We start from the raw sequence: 18,749 nt of genomic DNA, 5'->3' as shown, positions 1-18,749 counted from the left end.
TGCTTTGCATCCCCCACCTTCTCTGTCTTGGTCAATGGATCACCCGAAGGATATTTCAAAGGTGAAAGAGGGATAAGACAAGGCGACCCACTATCACCTTATCTGTTTGTGCTCATAATGGAAGTGTTGAGTGCTTTGCTCCAACAAGGCATCCAAAACAAGTCGATTCAATGTCATTCAAAATGCAAGAAGCTGGCTATCTCGCATTTATGCTTTGCTGACGACGTCCTTCTTTTTTGCAAAGGAAGCATAGAATCCTTACTTGCAATAAAAGACATTCTCTCCACCTTCTCACTAGCTCTGAGGGCTACAAATGAATAATGAAAAGACCACCTTATTAGCGGGGAAGCATGTCCGAAGAAGAAGGGTTATCTTTAGTCAAAGAGATGAATATCTCAGGTTGTTGTCCCGCCAATCACATACCTCGGTGCGCCACATTACCGCAACAAGATTGGGTATTAGAGATTGCTTACCCTCTCATTGAAAAAATAACAAGACGTATCTCGATTGGAAGAATAAGGACTTGAATAGAGCGGGAAGAGTACAGACTAGTCAAGTCAGTCCCTATCTTCCTTTCAAACTTCTTGGGCAAAGACATTTGTTTTACCGAAAACTGTCTTGGAAAAGTTGAGCAAGTTATGCAATAGATTCATATGGGCAGGACCGAATATGGCGAGGAAGATGCATCACTCGAGTCACATGACAATCTTTGATTGGACAAGGAACAAGGAGGGCTAGGGCTGATTGACCCAAGAGTGTGGAATCAAAGCGACTACCTGCTGCCTAGTGTTTAAACCGGCTCGAAATCAGAGAGCCTGTGGGTTAAATGGTCTTGGGATTAGCAAATCAAGCAAAGGCATTTCTGGACAATGAAATCTCCAAAGGACTGCTCCTGGGTTTGGCGAGGTATCTTGGAGCATAGAGAAGTTGCATGGAAGCTAGTCCGGTACAGCATAGCGAATGGAAATGACACGAGCTTCTGGCATGAACCTTGGTGCTCAGGGCCACTAATTCTAAATGCTCAAGCTAAAGACCTTCTTCTAAACTCAGTACCCCGGAATGCTAAAGTAGCTGCAGTCATTTCAAATGGAGAATGGTCGAGTACCATCACAGAAATGCCGGAATGTGAAGTCAAGAAATGGATCATGGAAACTGAAATCAATAATTTCCTTACTGATGATCAAGTTATATGGACTCCGTCAAGTTCTGGAGAGTTTTCCATTTCCTCAGCATATGCCGCTATAAAAAATGTCCGTAGTAAGGTGAAGTGGTACAAGATCGTCTGGGGGAAGCTTGTGACCTCAAAACATGCTTTCACTATGTGGCAGCTATTCTCAGGATGCCTTCCCACACAGAATCGACTTCGAATGAAGAAAGTGATTGGGCAATCAAGATGCTGTTTATGTGACTCGCAAGAGGAAAGTTCCGCACATTTATTTTTTGAGTGTTCATTTTCGAAACTAGTCTGGCAAAGCATCAAGAAAGCAATGGGGCTAACAGCAGTGGTTCACAATTCACATGAAGAGTGGTATCATCTCATGCGAATCTGCAGATCGAAATCGATGACAGTTGAAGTGATAAAGGCATTGATCGGTGCTGCTGTCCAAGCTATCTGGACCGAAAGGAACTGGAGACTCAAGAAACAGCGATTCAGAGCTGCCGAGGTCGTAAGTATCGAGTATACTTTAACAAGTATGAAGATATACTTAGGGCAGATGCTAGAAACCGATTAAGGAGGATAGATTATTGAGAGCCCTCTTGGCCGACCGGGTGTAGGGGCAAAGTTCAACAAAGAATGAAGCAAAATGGGTGCGATGGGAGAAGTCGGATACGGCTCACACTCTTAACTCGATGGCTCTCTCCAAGGTGGAAGCGCAGGGTTTGAGGAACAATACGAGACTGCAATGGAGATGTTACTCTGGCGATGGTGGTAGCTCCAAAGAGAATATCGGTGTTACACCGAGAACCGCTATGGTACAAAAAAGGGCTTGAAGGAGCGATAGCGATGAACATACATAGACTCCAAGTTCAATCAGATTCTATCGCGAAAGTGATCCAAATAATTAGGAAGGAAGAAGTGTCGCCATGGTATTGCAGGGAATCTAATAAGCCTTGATATGGGCTGATATTCCAAAGTTTGACGAAATCTTTTTTAAACATGTTTTTAGAGAAGGAAACCAAGTAGCTGACTATCTATCCAAGCTGAGGAAGTCCTCATGTAATGATATTTTGTATCATATCCCTCCAATGGACCAAAAAATGTATGAATTGGTTAAAAGGGATAAAGAAGGAAAAATGTACTTGCGCTCTTGATTAAATAAAAGGTTGGGGTCGCCTTAACCCCTGGCCATTTAAAAAAAAAAAAAAAAAAAAAAAAAAATCTCGCTTAGGATATGGTATAGTGATCAAGCAAGTGGACGTGTGATTTCTTTATCCGGATTTTACTTCTCCTTTGTGTCATATCTCAAATGTTTCACTCATATAAGGCTTTAGGCTATATTCTCACAGGATTTGTAGAATAAGTACTCTAGCCTAGATTTCAGAAACTTACTACCAAACAATTATAGATACTTATGCAATATATTTTTAGATAGATGCAAAGATTATTACCTACATATTAACCTAAGTTTCTAAAAATTATTCTAATGCAAAAGCTAACATGAGACTTCTAGATTATTTAGAGCATAGAGAAAGAAAACAATACCAATATTCCTAAGTGTATAGCATAAACTTTTTATTTATATTTTTGAATTTTTTGAATTTTTACTAGAAAACAAGTGGATATTGTACATATCTATATCCTAACAGATGTCTTAATTATACGTGTTTCTATGCCCCCAAACAAGAAGCATGCTTTGTCCCCAAAGTATATAAATAAAAAGGGTAGAGAAATACCATGGAAACGCGTGAAATTCTGGAACATCTGCAAAACAAGGTTAAAACATACTAATATAGAAAATAAAAACTGACGCAACTCTATATGAGTTCCACCCGTTATGGGGTTAACAAGAATCAAATTGCTTGGGACATAAGCAGACACTAACTGAAATAAAAACTTACCTTAACTCCCATGTTTAATCGTCATCCTCCTCATCTTCCTCTCCAAAAAGATGAGGTTCCTTCGCATCCTGCGATGCCATGATAACTTGCCAAGCACGTTGCCGTGTGTCATCAACTTGTGCTAACCTGTCGAGTGTTACTATGTCTAATGGGATGTAAGGGGCAACGAAATGAGGCTGCACCTGCCATCCCAGCCAAGTCATAACTTGAAATGAACGAACCACCCAATTGGTGGGTCTCATGACTTCAACCCTTTTCCAATATGTGAACTGGGTACAGAATACAGGTAAACAACAATGCATGATGCGACAAGCCAAAACAGGCATAAGAAGATACTTATGCCTCATACTTTGGGCTCTCTTAAGACTAGCCACTAATACTTTGGGAATGTCATATCGGCGACGTCCCTCAGCTAAAGCAAGGAAAACGTCACCAGCGGTACTATTTGTAGAAGTAAACTGCCACTCCCCTAAAATATTCATCAGGATGAATAACATGGTGGTGCCTACATTCAGGGACAGGCTACCAAGGGCTATGCTATATCGCCCTTGGTCCATTACACGAAACACCCCTCCCTCATAATACTCATGGAAATATGTATAGTCATAGAGGCATTATCGGTCATATATCCCCATGTGTGAATAGGATCAGGTATTGGTAATCCTGAAACTAACGCTACCAAATACTTATTGAATTCTAGTGGCATGTCATCAACTGCGACGGAGAATTCTTGTTCTCCATCCTGGTTACAATAGAAACTAACATTATTGTAAAAATATGCAGTAAGCTGAGGTGAATACGAGTCATCATCACTTACCAGTAGATGCTTCCATCCTAACTGCAAGATCCTGTCGCGGAACCAACCTCCATAAGTCTCGCTTCCCAACAAGTCTTCGAAAGGCTGCTCCGGTATGACTATAGGTGATGTCATCACAAAACTACTCTCTAGAATAGCTGCAAATGATCCTGGAACAACCTACAAAAAATTGAAATTTTTCGTGCCTACGGATGTCAGAGCACAGGGGACGCTCAAACTATACCTGGGTAGGGCGCAGGTCGCACTCAGGAGCAATCGAACTTACAGTGTTTTGGGCGCGGGTCGCACTCAGAATTGGTCTGGGTTGGGCGCAGGTCGCGCTAAGGAGCAAATGGACTGACAATGTTTTGGGAGCGGGTGGCTTCACCGAAAGGCAGCGCTCAAAGCTCTTTGAAAGGCCGAAGTGAAGCAGCAAAAGAATGAAAACTTGGGAGTGAAAGGTGAGAGATGAAAGTGAGATATGTGAGTTTTGTGTGGGGAATGATTGAAGTTTATATAGGTTTTGAGTTTCCAAAACGAATCAGGAAGTTGCCAAAAAGTTTTAAGGTAGTTGTCGGAAACAAAAAATTTCCAAAACCGAAAACGGAAACAACCCATATTCTTGATTCTAAAACAAACTTAATATCTTTTAGAATGAATTTAGAATAGTAACTTTTAACTCTTTTAGATTTCATCGTACCACAACATCTAATCATAGGTATGCCAATATCGGCAATATTCTCAACAATCACTCCAAAACAACTTCTAAAATTGAGGATCATATAAAAATCATGCTAGAATAAATAATACCACCCCCAAACAATTCGGGAAGGTGGGATTAACAATAAAATCAATGCATAATTTGAAAAGAACCAAATTATATTAAAATTCAAATTCAAATATAATTAACTACAGAATTCAAATTTTAACTATGGAATTTAAAAATTAACATCCGAACTAATAAAAACAATAAAAACAACATCAATCAATAAATTCCCTAAACCACTCGCTACTGTTTTGTTTTGAGGAAGGGGACACACGTGCGTGAAGCGTGCGTGCGAGATTTAGTCCCAAGCCTAATTCGGTTTCCGAATTTTTTTAATTTTTTTGCGCAACTTCAAACTACAATTCCTGATTCGTTACCGGTCTGATTTTTGTGAATGAGATATAGAAACGATCAGGAGAGATTTTCCAATCCAATGATCCATAAAACACTCTATTCTAACTATGGGTGACATATAAGAATATGGAAAATACCTCGAAGTGCGTGCGTGACATAAGTTATGCGAACGAATGAAATCTAAATTCATAGATAATGTCAGCCCGAATCAAAATACGATTAAATGGCATAAGCAACACAAATGGAAAGTTTAGCAATCAAGGACGGAAAACATATCACCCCACCCCCAAACAAATTTTTAGCAACGAAGTTTGAGGATTTATTTTAAACGTAGGTCTTTTAAAGTCAGATTCCCGAGACTTCCTAGATTACTATTTTAATGTTTTTGATATTTTTTACTTATTATGAATAAGATTTAATATAAGAAAAACAAAAAGCAATAAGGACATAATTCACACCATAGAGAAACATGACTCAAAAATTGAGAAAACATGTAAGAGTGGAAAATGTGAATTATGTGAAATGTGGACTTAGGATCCGATACTTATAGCCACACACTCCATAGGGAGGGCCTGATTACCTTAATGGTGCACTTACCAATATATGAAAGTGGAATGTAGCACACCAAAGAATAAAATGAGTTTTTTATAGTCAAATACTCAAGACTTTATCTAACACATATGTATATAATGAACATGTAGTTTACCATATATCAATAACCGAAATAGTTATGGATCGTTCCATAAATAATGATCACAGGAAATACACCCAAACACAATCAAACACCATGATTGCCCAAAACGTGGGCTAGCGGGATGAGAGTGAATACTGATGAATCTTGAACCTAACCTAGCATGCAAAGTCTTCTTTTTCCTCCAAAGAAATTGTAACCAAGTGAATGAGTGTGAAAAAATGGATGGTGGTGGAAGATATGGTGGATATGGATGAATTTTAGAAGTAAGGAATTGAAAAAATGAGAATGTGGGTTTAGCATAAAACTCATTTGTGGCAGGAGTTGGTATTATGACACAACTGAAAATAAAAGTGTCAGGTGGCTCTTTAGGTAGTATTTTCTTAACAGGAGAGTTTAGAAAATCATGAAGCATAGGAGAAACAAGGGAATCCAGTGCAAACTCTAGGTTCCTTTGAAAGGGTGGAAGGAGGGGGATCGTGGCGGATGGTGTGCAAGGTAGTTCTTGATTGGGTGATTCATCACCTGCTCTAAGAAACACGTCAAATTCCTCATCAAGCTTGGTCACATCCACATTACTATGGTATTCCTCTATATCTTTGAGAAAGTCATCAATCTCGTCCTCATCCATAAGATGGGTATCGACTACTGTAGAGACAAAAACATCGGAGTCTGAACTTCCAAAGGAAAGAAATTTGGGCATCTGATTATTAGGAAATGTGTTGTCAAAATAATCTCGAGCGAAGCTCTCGGTCATGCTAACCTCTCCAACGACAGTCGTATCTGGGTAATGTTGAATCGTCTTAAAAACATTTCCCTCAACATAAACATGGCCAGAGGATAAGGACATCAAACCATCGCAGTAGTTTATGAGTGCGTTGGCAATAGCCAAGAAGGCTGGGATGCCCTAAAATGATAGGAACAGAGTTGTTAGCGACTTCTGTGTCAAGGATAACGAAGTCGGCTGGGTAGTAGAAATTTTGAACTTTAACTAGCACGTTTTCAACCACACCCTTAGGATATTTAATAGAATGATCCGCTAATTACAACGTCATTTTTGTTGGTTGCATCTCTTGTAGACCGATTTGTTTATATAAATAATAAGGGAGTAAGTTAACACTCGCCCCAAGGTCTAATAGAGCAGTTGTCATGTGATTATTCCCCCAAGGTGCATTGTACAGTAGGACGACCAGGGTCCTTGTACTTGGGTGTTGGCCTAACATTTTGATTATTATACCCTGGAGGTGTAACTTTTTGATTATTTTGCCAACTGAAATTGCGGTTTTGTCTCCAAGGTTCGTTAGGTTCGCTATTAATGGAATAAACATTGTCCGGCTATGCGGATGGATGTTCATAGACTAGAGGACAATAGGAGTTGGGATGCCCAAGACTCAAACAGAAATTACATGGATTAGAGTTGACATTCTTGACAGGGATATGCTTTTGTTGAAAAGAAATAGCCTTTACCTTTTTAGTGAGAGATTCGATTAAATTTTTAAGTTCAGGATCGGGTTTCATCTCAATCATACCGGCAACCTTAACTGTTGTAGAAGAACTAGCGGAACAGGAGATATCGTCACTACCCCCCAGTTATTATTACGCTTTGTTTGATCTTCTAAAAATTTATAAGCCTCTGAGGCTCCCTTACTGAGGAAACTACCCCTATTCACTATGTCAAGCACCTCTTTGTGGTGGTGTAACAGTCCCTTAAAAAAGGCACGAACTAACGTGTCTTTCACGAGGTTATGGTGTGGACACTCGAAAAGAAGATCGGTAAAACTATTCCAAGCCTCTGAAAATGATTCATGAGGATTCTATCGAAAGAAATGAATCTTGGAAACAATTTCATCGGTCTTCAGTGGTGGGTAAAATTGTTCCATAAATAGTTGAACAAGTTTGGTCCACGAGTCCACAGAATTAGGCGCTTGGGCAGTTAAACAAGACGCCGCCTTATCGGCTAAAGTGAAAGGAAATATCCTCAGTTTAATTTGTTCAGCACCAACCGTAAGATGGTGGAATGTAGTAAGGACTTGGTCAATCCTACACATGTGCTGATAAGGTTTTTCATGGTCTAACCCATGAAAAACGGGTAACAAATTAAATATATTTGGGGGGACTCAAAAATCCCCCACTGGGTTTGATAGAACGATGCAAGATTTTGGGCTATCGTTCAAGGCTTTGTAAAAGTCAGAGAGAGGAGACTCTCTTTCTTCATCCATTATATCATGTGTGGTATATGGTATGGTAGCTAGAGGTGTAATGAGTGGTATACTAGAAAGGTGTGTTTATTGACTTTGCCTGTTGATTACGTTAGGCGTTTTTCTTCGGCCTGACCTTAATCTCATTCAAGGGTAAGACCAATCTTAACTAAACATGACAACACTCAAAACAATCCTGATATGCTAGTATAAACCTCTAACAGGTGATACGAGGTATGGAAGAAAGAAGTACCAGAAAGCCTCTTTGCTTCGCTTATGAATAGCGTCTTGTTTACGCGAGCTTAGTGTATTTAGCAAGTTAGAAACACTGAAACTTGAAAAAATATAAGTTTGAACTACCCTGCAGAAATCGGGCGGTTTCAGAAGAGGGCACGGGTCGCGCCCAGGTCGCGCCCAGGTCCAGATCGAGGTCCAGTGATTTGGGCGCAGGTGGGGCTCCAAGTTTGTCTACCAAGGCTGTGGGGTGCGCTCTGGCCTTCATTATTGTCCAGTGATTTGGGCGCGGGTGGCACTCCAATTTAGCCTACCAAGGGCGCGGGTCGCGCTCCATGTAATCGTACGAGGAAAATTTCAGTTCTGAAATCAACAACCACTGTTAGAATCAAACAAGGGTGGGTGGGTTTAATGGGACTTTGGAAAGACTAATTATACTAACGAAAACAATTCTAAAGGGAACTAAGATGGCAGCAGCGCCATTTGATAATCGTAAAAAGATAGTTTTACCTACGAATAAGTACGAGACTAAATCGCAAGTAAAAATCAGATTTAGTAAAATCAGATAAATGTAAAAATGATAGTTTTACTTACGCATAAACAATGAAACTCAACGCAAGTAAAACTAAAACTAGACTTGATTCTATATGTTATGAAAGTTTTTCTACTCTCGAATGCTATCGAAATAGAATTGGAGTAAAAGATTCGTTCCACTGCTAGTTCTTTAGAATTCGCGTTTCCTAAGATTATCAATCTATCCAAAGTTAATGAGAGTTTTACGAAATTTATACTACAATGGAAATTTAATTAACAAGATATGATTTTATACGACTACGGAATACTAAATTGATACTATGATAATGAATTAGGGGGGATTGATTCCACCTTAACTCAACTTAATCAACTAACATGGAAATGTCGCAATCCAAATGAGAATGCTTTCGCATAACAAATTGGTAATTCTAATCCCTAATTATTCATGACAATCTCTACCAAATAATAACTAGCATATGAAGCAATACAATCCATTCTCATGGTGAACTAATTACTTTCTAGAATTGAATAGATTATCAGGACGATTTCTAAGTTAACAAAGATCAAGCTTCATCAAGGCTTCTTCAACCCCCTCTAATGGGGGTTTAGCCTAGAATCATTATACTATCATTTCTCAATGAATTTAAATAAGACATGGTATAAAGATTCTAAGTTTGTTTATTTTAATTCAAATGGAAATTTAATCATGCAAGAATTAATTGAAACTAGTAATGACAAATAACTAAATCTATGAATTGGGACTAAAATGATTAATAGAAAATGAAACTAACTTATGAAGAACTAATAACTTTATTGATCTAATGAAGAAATAACAATTGATTCAATAACTAAATTCAAACAAGGTAAGATGAAAAACTAATTAATTTAAAATCTAAATCTAGATCTAAACTATTCTCTAATGGCTACCTGCTACCTAAACTAAGGATTGCTTAAGAGTTAAGTCTTGTGTCCTTAAATGGAGGAGACCAGATCAACATTTTCGTGCATGGGCTGAGGAGCCATGTTTCGGGCTGGAAAATCGAGCCCAAAACCCAATTTCTTCAGTCCACATAGGCCTTCTCAGCTGGATTTGACTTCCATAGACTTTTTGTCTACTTTTGCTCCTCTGATTGAGTCAAGACTTAGACCATTGGAAAGATGATTCCAAGCCGGTCGTTTTGACATAAGGTAGGCCCAATTCTGAGGTATGAACCTAACGATACGGTCTTCGAAAGTTCTACTGACTTTTATGTGTTGTTTCTGCCCGCGTTGACTTTGACTTTTTAGCTTTGACCGGGCTTTACAAAGGTTTTTTCTTCTTGAATCTTGGCCTTTAATCACAGAACTTCTTAGCAACCAATCCTTGCTCTTTTATCTCACCAAAATGACACATTTCTGCACATAATTAACTTCAATGCCTGAAATACATAAAAGCACGTAATCAACATTAACTCTTATTTATTACTCGCATAATTGGTCTAAAAGTATTATTGTTAAAGGGTTAAAACTACAATTTTGGGCTCTTATCACCAACCCAGTACATATAAGGCTAGTGGTATTTTTGAGGGAAAAGCCGATTTTGAAATCAAAACTTTAATCAAAGCCTTCACAAGAAAGATAGATGCCCTCACAACTAAACAAAAAGACCAAACCCGTCATCCTGTCATGAACATAAATACCTCACCATGCAATTTCTGTTTGAACCTAAATCATATAGATGCCACCTGTCCCTTGATCACAAACCTATCATCACTTCAACCAAAAGAAGTATGTGCTTCCAATGTACAAAATGTACCATGGAGAAAATATCCAAACTTCACATGGAGTTAGATTCCACAAACTGAACCACCTCCAGGTTTCAATAAACTACCAAATACATTCAAACAAGGACAAGGTACCTATAACAATCATAACAGAGCATTGGTTACATCCCTGTTTAACTATAACTACCAAAACCAACCTATCAGCAACCAAAGAGACCTAGTTCCAATTACACCAACAACTAGTATCCAAACAGATAAGCCTACCGAAATAATACTATCTATCATTTAACAACAAACCCAAATTCTAACGTCCATGCAACAATCTCTAAACTTGTTAACCCAAGACAAAACCCAAAAAGGTGTGTTCCCAGGACAAGCTATTCCAAATATTAAACTAACAAACACAGCCTTTGATGCAACAAGTGATGTAAACGAAGTCGGAGAGCTAAAAATTCTTTCATGATCATCTTATCTATGATGATTAAATCCTCTTTTCCATCAATGTTTTCCTTCCCATTCCATTCCATATTTTCCTTTAAAAGGAATACATCATTAAGGTAACCGGACCCTGCATTTGGAGTGTGTAGTTGTAAGTGTTGGAGCCTTAGTCCATGTATATCTCGCATATTCTTTGTAAAATACTTTTTACTCGTCGTTTGAGTAAGTGTGAACCCGTGGAGCTAGAATACAAACTTTCTTTTCTTTATTTTACACTTCTTTTTTACAAAACAGTTGTTTTCTCCATTCTGTTAATGCTAGATTCTCGATACATCAATAGTTATGTGATTTTCCAAAAACAAATTGGGCAATGGATTCTACACATACCAATCCCTAGAACAACGCAATCTAGGGGCGGTTTGAGATCAGTTTTGCTTATTAAGGGCCGCCTATATTGTTCCATGTCTTGTGTCGTACATCCCCAACTCCCATAGCTGAAGCTCTGTCTGTCTAGATTGGGTTCGCCCCAGAACAGACACGAAAGTTGCCTGAGATTTCCTATTATGGTTTGTTTTTCAAAAATTAGTGTTTAGGATCACAACTTTTGAGTACGAATATCTTCAAATATCTCTCCATAGTTTTCAAAACTAGAGGATATAAAAATAAAAATTAGATGCCACGGAGTAACTAAAATGATACTGGATTCACGTATAATTTTATCTACTTGTCAAAACCTCTATATGGTTAGAGATATCTTTTGCTTGGGAAAATCAACTAAAAAAAAAGACGATCCGTCTCCAAACGAGAATTAAACAAATAAAGTAACCTAAAGTGATTCTATTATTTGTTTAATTTTATCTTTTACCTCCACCTCTCTATTTTGTCTCGAGAATCTGATGTTAAAAGACTTAAACTTGTACAAATTTTCAAAAATCTTTCCCCTTCTAAAAATCTTTTTCCTTCTCAAAATCTTTTCCCTACTCAATCTTTCTCTTTCTCAAAACCTTCAAAAACTTTCGAAAATGTCTTCTATTACGAACAAAAACCCTCTAGCTAGCAAGACTAGATGGATCAGTTTCAATGATTATGTACAAGCACTTCCTAGAGAACTACAACTAAAGATATGGACACATATACCAAAAACCATTCCTGGTTTGGGTAAGAGTTCATACGCACGTAAGAGACGAGTTATGAGAGAAGTCTGGTGCTCAAACTGTCGAACACCAACTTGTCCAAGTCTTCAACCTCATAGTGGAAATTCAGTTTTCAAGGTTTTCATGTGCCAGCTACCTACGCACCGAGCACAGTTGAGGTGAGTAATCCAACCATCTGGTTGGGATTGACTCAAGTTTTCAAAAACTTCAAAGTCTTGGGAATCTGACTTAAAATGTCCCACCTTTTAAAATTTCAGTCAAACTTATTTAAAACCCAAAAAAATGAATTAAAATTTTCTTTCTTTTGTTTGTATATATTTCCTTTAAGTTCTTTTCCGTTCTTTCATTTGTTTGTTTTTATCCACCGTTGGATATGAGTTTACCCTATGCTGTTACATAGAATTTTCAATGTTGATCGTTTTGGTACCTCACGGGTCAGGATCAAATGAGTAACAAAGTGTGGATCGGCTTTTGAAGTTAGCAATGCACTAAGGAAATGATCGGAATTACCTGATTTCATTTCGACTTGGGCCAAGATTTCATTGAACTTAAAAAAGCACGTGCCATCAACATTTTTATACCTCGCGACCACCCAATCGACATCATCGTCCCCAACCTTCCAAAACCCTAGCCGCCCAAACCTCGCTCACGCCACCCCTTCATAAGCTCGCGACCGCCCACCCACCTATACACACCACCACTCCAATTTTTTACAGACTGCTCCATTTTCAACCCCCCATTCCAACTAAAAACCCCAATTTCATCAATCCCTACTCTAAATGGCTCGAGTTCTAAAATTCATGCTGGAGCAAAATTTTCAAAACCTCTTCAATTCTGATTTGTTTGAAGTGCACTTCAAGGCTGAGATTAGAAGAAGAGGATGGAAACCATTGGTTTTGTTGGAAGGTGCGAGTTATTCTCCTTCTCTCACTCTTTCATTTTATAACCATATGCTTAGAGAGGAGGATTATCGCATCACGGCTGTCATGGATGGCCACACATTCGAGCTCACTATGGATGTGGTGAGTGAGGTTCTGGGGATTCCTCTAAAGGCTTATATTTAGATGGAACAATCCCCAGACAACAAGACCATCGATGTGATGATGACAACAAGACAACAATCCCCACGTCACACTGCGTGTTTTAGAATTTGTTGCAAAGGAACCAGTTGACGGTATCTCAGTGGATAGCCTTCAACTTGATAGGTTAGCTAAGCCTTCTGATATCGGTAAGGCGATGTTCCACATCCCGTGGATTCTTCAGGAGTAGAAGAACAGCTTCTGCATTGTCACCTTTGTTTGGGAGCAACTCTGTAAACCTAGGAGGTCCATTGCCCCTCTACCAGTGCTGGTCACTAGGATCATGCAACACTGGGGGTTCGATGCTACAGACGCTTTAGTAGAGGTAAGGGACACTTCCATAGGTCCTATCTATGCCCATTGCATCTAGGAAATCGGGCATCCACCTGCAGCCAGAGCCGCTGAGCAAGCACGCCCTACTGAGCAAGTTGACTACTTCGCTGAAGGTGCCACTTGACAGTTCACTCAGCCTATGGATGTAATTCTCTTCTTCCATGGAGGCCAGAGGATTCTGCACCAGCATGTTCACCAGCTTAGGCAACTGCAAGGAGTTATTTTAGCAAATGATAAAAACCCAAAACTATAGTTTTAACCCCTTAATAGTATTATATTTAGACCAATTATGTATATAATAAATATGAGTTAGTACTGTTTACGTTCGTTTATGTATTTCAGGCATTGGAGTCAAATATGTGAAGAAACATGTCACTTTTGCAAGAGAAAGGAGCAAAGGTTGGTTGCTAAGAAGTTCTATGATTAAAGGCCAAGATTCAAGGACAAAAAGCCTTTTTAAAACCTGGTCAAAGCTGAAAAGTCAAAGTCAACGCTGACAAAAATAGAGCAGAAAAGTTAACAGAATTTCCACAGGCCGTATCTTTGGACTCAGACCTCGAATTGGGCTTATTATATATCAAAACGACCGGCTCGGAAAGGGCTTTCTAATGGTCTAGCCCTTGACCTAATCAAAGGAGAAAAAGTGGACAAAAAAGCTATTACAGTAATTTCCAGTAGGGAAACTCTTTTTAGACTCAAGTAATTAGGTTTTGGGCTTGATTAAAGGTCCCAAAATATGGCTCCAAAGCCCATATACGAAATTGTAAACCTAGCCCTCTCTTATATAAAGAGGACTAAGGAATAACTTTTACTTACTTAGTATATACTTAGTTAGCACCCTAGAATACTTAGTTTTAGTCTTTAGAATCATTCAACCTAGGTTTTAATTCATTAGCTCTTTCATTAGTGTTAAGTTAGTTATTTGTTCTTCATTATTCAATTAGATTAATGAAATCCAAGTTTGTTCTTTATTATCTCTTCTTCTTATTTATATAGTAATGATAGTCTAATGACTTCTAGCTAAACCTCCATTAGAGGAGTTTGATGAAGAATTGATGTGTTAATTAAAATTATTGCTTTTTAAGAGTTTCATTCTAATAGGTTAGTTGATTCGCCATGAGAATGGGTTGAACTTCCTCACATGCTAATTAATAGTTGGTAGAGATTGCCATGAGTAATTAGTGATCAAACATGTAATCTTATTTGGTTAGGATTGCAATAATCTATACTAGCATATTAGCAATACATCAAGTGGAATCAAATCCCCCTAATCCCTTCTCCATATTCACATTTTAGTATTCAATTATTATAGTATAAGTTAAAACATCTAAATTAGTTCAATCGCCATATTAGTATAATTTCAACTCATTACTCTCATTCGTTTTGTTAGAATAGATTAAACTAGCAGAAATTTACGTTTAGAAAAGCTAGGAATGGAACAAATTCTCTACTCCACATATTTCACGATAACCGAGAGTAGATAATTTTGATCATAAAGCGTAAAATAGCATTTAGTTTTACTTATTCATAGTATAAATAGTTAAGAGTAGCTAAAACTAGTGTTTATAGTTATCAAATGGCACCGCTGCCATCTTAGTTCTGTTTATATTAATTTCCTTTAGTATTTTCAATCCTACCAAAACCCCATTAAACCCACCCACCCTTGTTTGGTTCTGACTGTGTTTGCTTGGTGTAGAAATTTCTTTTTTTTGGAATTCTACATTAAGCGCACCAGCTCTCAAAGTACTGGACATCGTGTCAGGCAAGAGCGCGCCCGCGCCCATTTCATTTCTACATTAGCCCGATTTTTACAAGATAGTTTCCAACTCTCTTCGTTCAAGTTATTAAGTGTTTCCAACTTCTTGAACACACTGAGCTTGCGTATACAAGACGTTATTCAAACTCGTAGCAAGGAGACATTCAGGTACTCCTTCTTCCACTCCTCGCCTCTTCTGTCAGAGGTGTTTTAATTTTAGTATATCAAGGTTGTTTGACTGTTGTTTAGTGGTTTGTTTCTTTTTGGCTTTAACTTTGCATGAGATTAAGGTCCGGTACAAGTAAACCATCTTCTGTTATTTATCACAAACTTCAACGCACACGCCTATCTAGAATACTACACACTACACCTGTATCAATGGTTGATGAAACAGAAACTCCTCTCTCTGATTTTTATAAATCCCTTAACGATAGCCCTAAGTCTTGCATCGTTCTTGCAGACCCAGTGGGGGATTTTCGAATCCCCACGAATATATTTAATTTGTTACCAGTTTTTCATGGGTCAGACCATGAGAAACCTTATCAGCATATGCGTAGGATAGAATAATTTCTTACCACATTTCATCATCCTACCGTAGGCTCGAAACAAATTAAATTGAGGGTGTTTCCTTTAACCCTAGCCGATAAAGCGGCATCTTGGTTAATTGCCCATGTGCCTAATTCTGTGGACTCATGGACCAAACTTGTTCAATTTTTCATGGAACAGTTTTACCCACCACTGAAGACAGATGTAATGCTTCAGAAGATTCATTTCTTCCGCCATAATCCTCATGAATCCTTTTCAGAGGCCTAGAATCGTTTCACTGATCTTCTCATCGAGTGTCCACATCATAACCTTGCGAAAGACACGCTTGTTCGTGCCTTTTTCAAAGGGCTTTTACATTACCATAAAGAAGTTTTTGACATAATAACTGGGGGTAGTTTCCTTAGTAAAGGTGTCTCATAGACTTGTAGGATTTTAGAAGATCAATCTAAGTGTCAAAATAACTGGGGGGGGGGGGTAATGACATCCCCCGCTCCGCTAATTCTTCTTCCACAGTTAAGGCTGCTAGTATGTTTGAGGTTAAATCTGATCCTGAGCTTAAAAATTTAATCGAATCTCTCACTAACAAGGTAGAAGTTATTTCTATCAAACAAAAGCCTACTCCTGTCATGAATGTCAACTCTATTCTATGTAATTTATGTTTGAGTCATGAGCATCCCGACTCCTATTGTCCTCTAATCTATGAACAACCATCCGCTTAATCGGACAATGTTTGTTCCATTAATAGCGAACCTGACGCACCTTGGAGACAACATCCCAACTTCAGTTGGAGAAATAATCAACAAGTTACACCTCCAGGGTTTAATAATCAAAATGTTAGGCCAGCGACCAATTACAGCCAAGCTCCACCAAGACAAGGATAAAGACAAGGTAATTATAATAATTATAATTCTAATAGAGGTATCGTTCTGCTTAATAATAACTATCGTAACCCACCAGTTAATAATTAACGTGAGATAGTTCCAGTCACACGACCTGTGGCTACTACACCTTCACAACCGAATCGTTTCAAAGCCTACATGCAGGCTAACCAACATATTTTACAATCCATTAATCATTCTAACCAACTACTTTTACAATCCATTAATCATTCCATCCAATAGTTAGCCCAAGAGAAAATCTAACCCAAAAATGTGTTTCCAGGTCAAGACATACCTAATTCTAAAATGCCAAACACAGCCCTTGAAGTAACCAATACTCCTAGTAATGAACATTTAAATGTAGGTGAGTTAAATGCCATCACCATTCTCCGTTCTGGCAGGGTGGTGGATAACGCCGTAACTATGTCTATTGTTACCCCACCTGTGGTCATTGCGCATGATAATTTTCTAGATACCGATGTAGTAATTGATGATCCTACTCCTATAGAGGTACCAGTTAAATCTCAACCCAAGAGGAAAGCGGCCAAGGTTAAAATTCCTATTAATCCATATGCTAAATATAGAGAGAACCCACCGTTTCTCCAGAGACTAGCAATGTTACACAAAGGATACAAACTTTGATGAGATTAGGGAAGTTTTTAAAAATCTAACGGTAAACCTACCTTTTCTTGATGCTATTAAAAAGTTACCACAACATGCTAAGTTTCTAAAAGAGTTGTGCAGTACTAGGCGGAAGACCAATATACTATAAGACACCTTTTTAACTGAACATTTTCCAACCCTATCTGAACATAATGGAATCGTTAAGTACAAGGACCCTGGTCATCCAACTACTCTATTAGGCTTGGGGGCGAGTGTTAACTTACTTCCGTATTATCTATATAAACAAATAGGTTTATAAGAGATGCAACCAACTAAAATGACGTTGCAATTAGCTGATCGTTCTATTAAGTATCCTAAGGGTGTGGTTAAAAACGTGCTGGTTAAAGTTTAAGATTTTTACTATCCAGCAGACTTCGTTATCCTAGACACAGAAGTCGTTAACGACTCTGTTCCTATCATTTTAGGGCGTCTTTTCTTGGCAACTGCCAACGCGCTCATAAACTGCCGTGATGATTCGATGTCCATGTCTTTTGGCCATCTTTCTGTTAAGGTAAATGTTTTCAAAATGATGAAACAATTACCAGATACGACTATCGATGGAGAAGTTAGCATGATCGAGAGATTAGCTTAGGATTATTTTAACAACACATTTCCTGATAATCAGATGCACCAATTCCTTTCCTTCAGAAGTTCCGACTCTGACGCTTTCGTCCCCCGACTAGTAGATACCCCTCTTATTGTCGACGGCAAAGATCATAATTTTGACTCCCTGGACATAGATGAAATCGAGAAAGATTTCCTCCAACTCTTTTGCAACTCTTGTTTGCCACCTCGTGAGTCCCTCCCCATCAACATCCATTCACCCATATCAGATCCTAATGTCATGCTTTCACCTTCCATCACCAATATTCACCACCTTCTACCTTTCAACAGAACCTTGAGTTTTTACACTTGACCCTCTTGCTTCTCCTATGCTTCATGATTATTTAAACCCTCCTGATACAGAAATAATAACCAAGGATAAGCGGCCTGACCCTTTCATTTTTAGATGTGTGATTATACCAACCAACGCCACCAATGAGTTTTGTGCTGAACCCACATTCTCATTTTATCCATTCATTCCTTCTGAAACTTTTTCATATCCCACATATCTTCCACAACCATCCATTTTTTCACGATCATTCACTTGGCTACCCTTTCGTCGGAGAAAATATAAGAAATTGCATGCTAGGTTAGGTTCTAGATCCATCAGTATTCACTCTCATTCTGCTAGGCCACGTCATAGAGAATCTTGGTGTTTGATTCTGTTTGGTGGTGCCGTTCGTGTTAATTATTTATGGACAGACCCGCAACTCTATAGATTGTTGATATATGGAAAACAACATATTAATACATGTTTTAGTCTTGTATGTCTCGGGAATCTGACTTTAAAAGACCCACATTTTAAAAAACAAATTTTCTAAACCATGTTTTCAAAAATTTGTTTGGGGGTGGGGTGTTTGGTCTTTCCATTCTTCATCACTTAACTTCCTATTCTTATTCCAT

General features: G+C 38.4%; 1 protein-coding gene across 1 annotated transcript; it reads left to right on the top strand.

Moving 5' to 3' along the window:
- The first annotated feature begins 869 nt into the window (after nt 1–869).
- Nucleotides 870–1,733, top strand: LOC147497593 (uncharacterized). Its single transcript, XM_086562936.1, has one exon. The coding sequence runs from the start codon at nt 870–872 to the stop codon at nt 1,731–1,733; it is 864 nt and encodes a 287-aa protein (XP_086419062.1).
- Nucleotides 1,734–18,749: the final 17,016 nt, after the last annotated feature.

This window comes from Coptis chinensis, chromosome 5 (assembly GCF_015680905.1).
Source record: "Coptis chinensis isolate HL-2020 chromosome 5, ASM1568090v1, whole genome shotgun sequence".
In the NCBI taxonomy this organism is placed as follows: Eukaryota; Viridiplantae; Streptophyta; class Magnoliopsida; order Ranunculales; family Ranunculaceae; genus Coptis; species Coptis chinensis.
Note: the sequence above shows the minus strand (reverse complement) of the source record. Positions and strands in the feature narration are given on the sequence as shown.

Excerpts from the sequence above, each read along its gene's own strand:
- LOC147497593 (XM_086562936.1), top strand. The coding sequence starts at position 870 with ATGAAATCTCCAAAGGACTGCTCCTGGGTTTGGCGAGGTATCTTGGAG.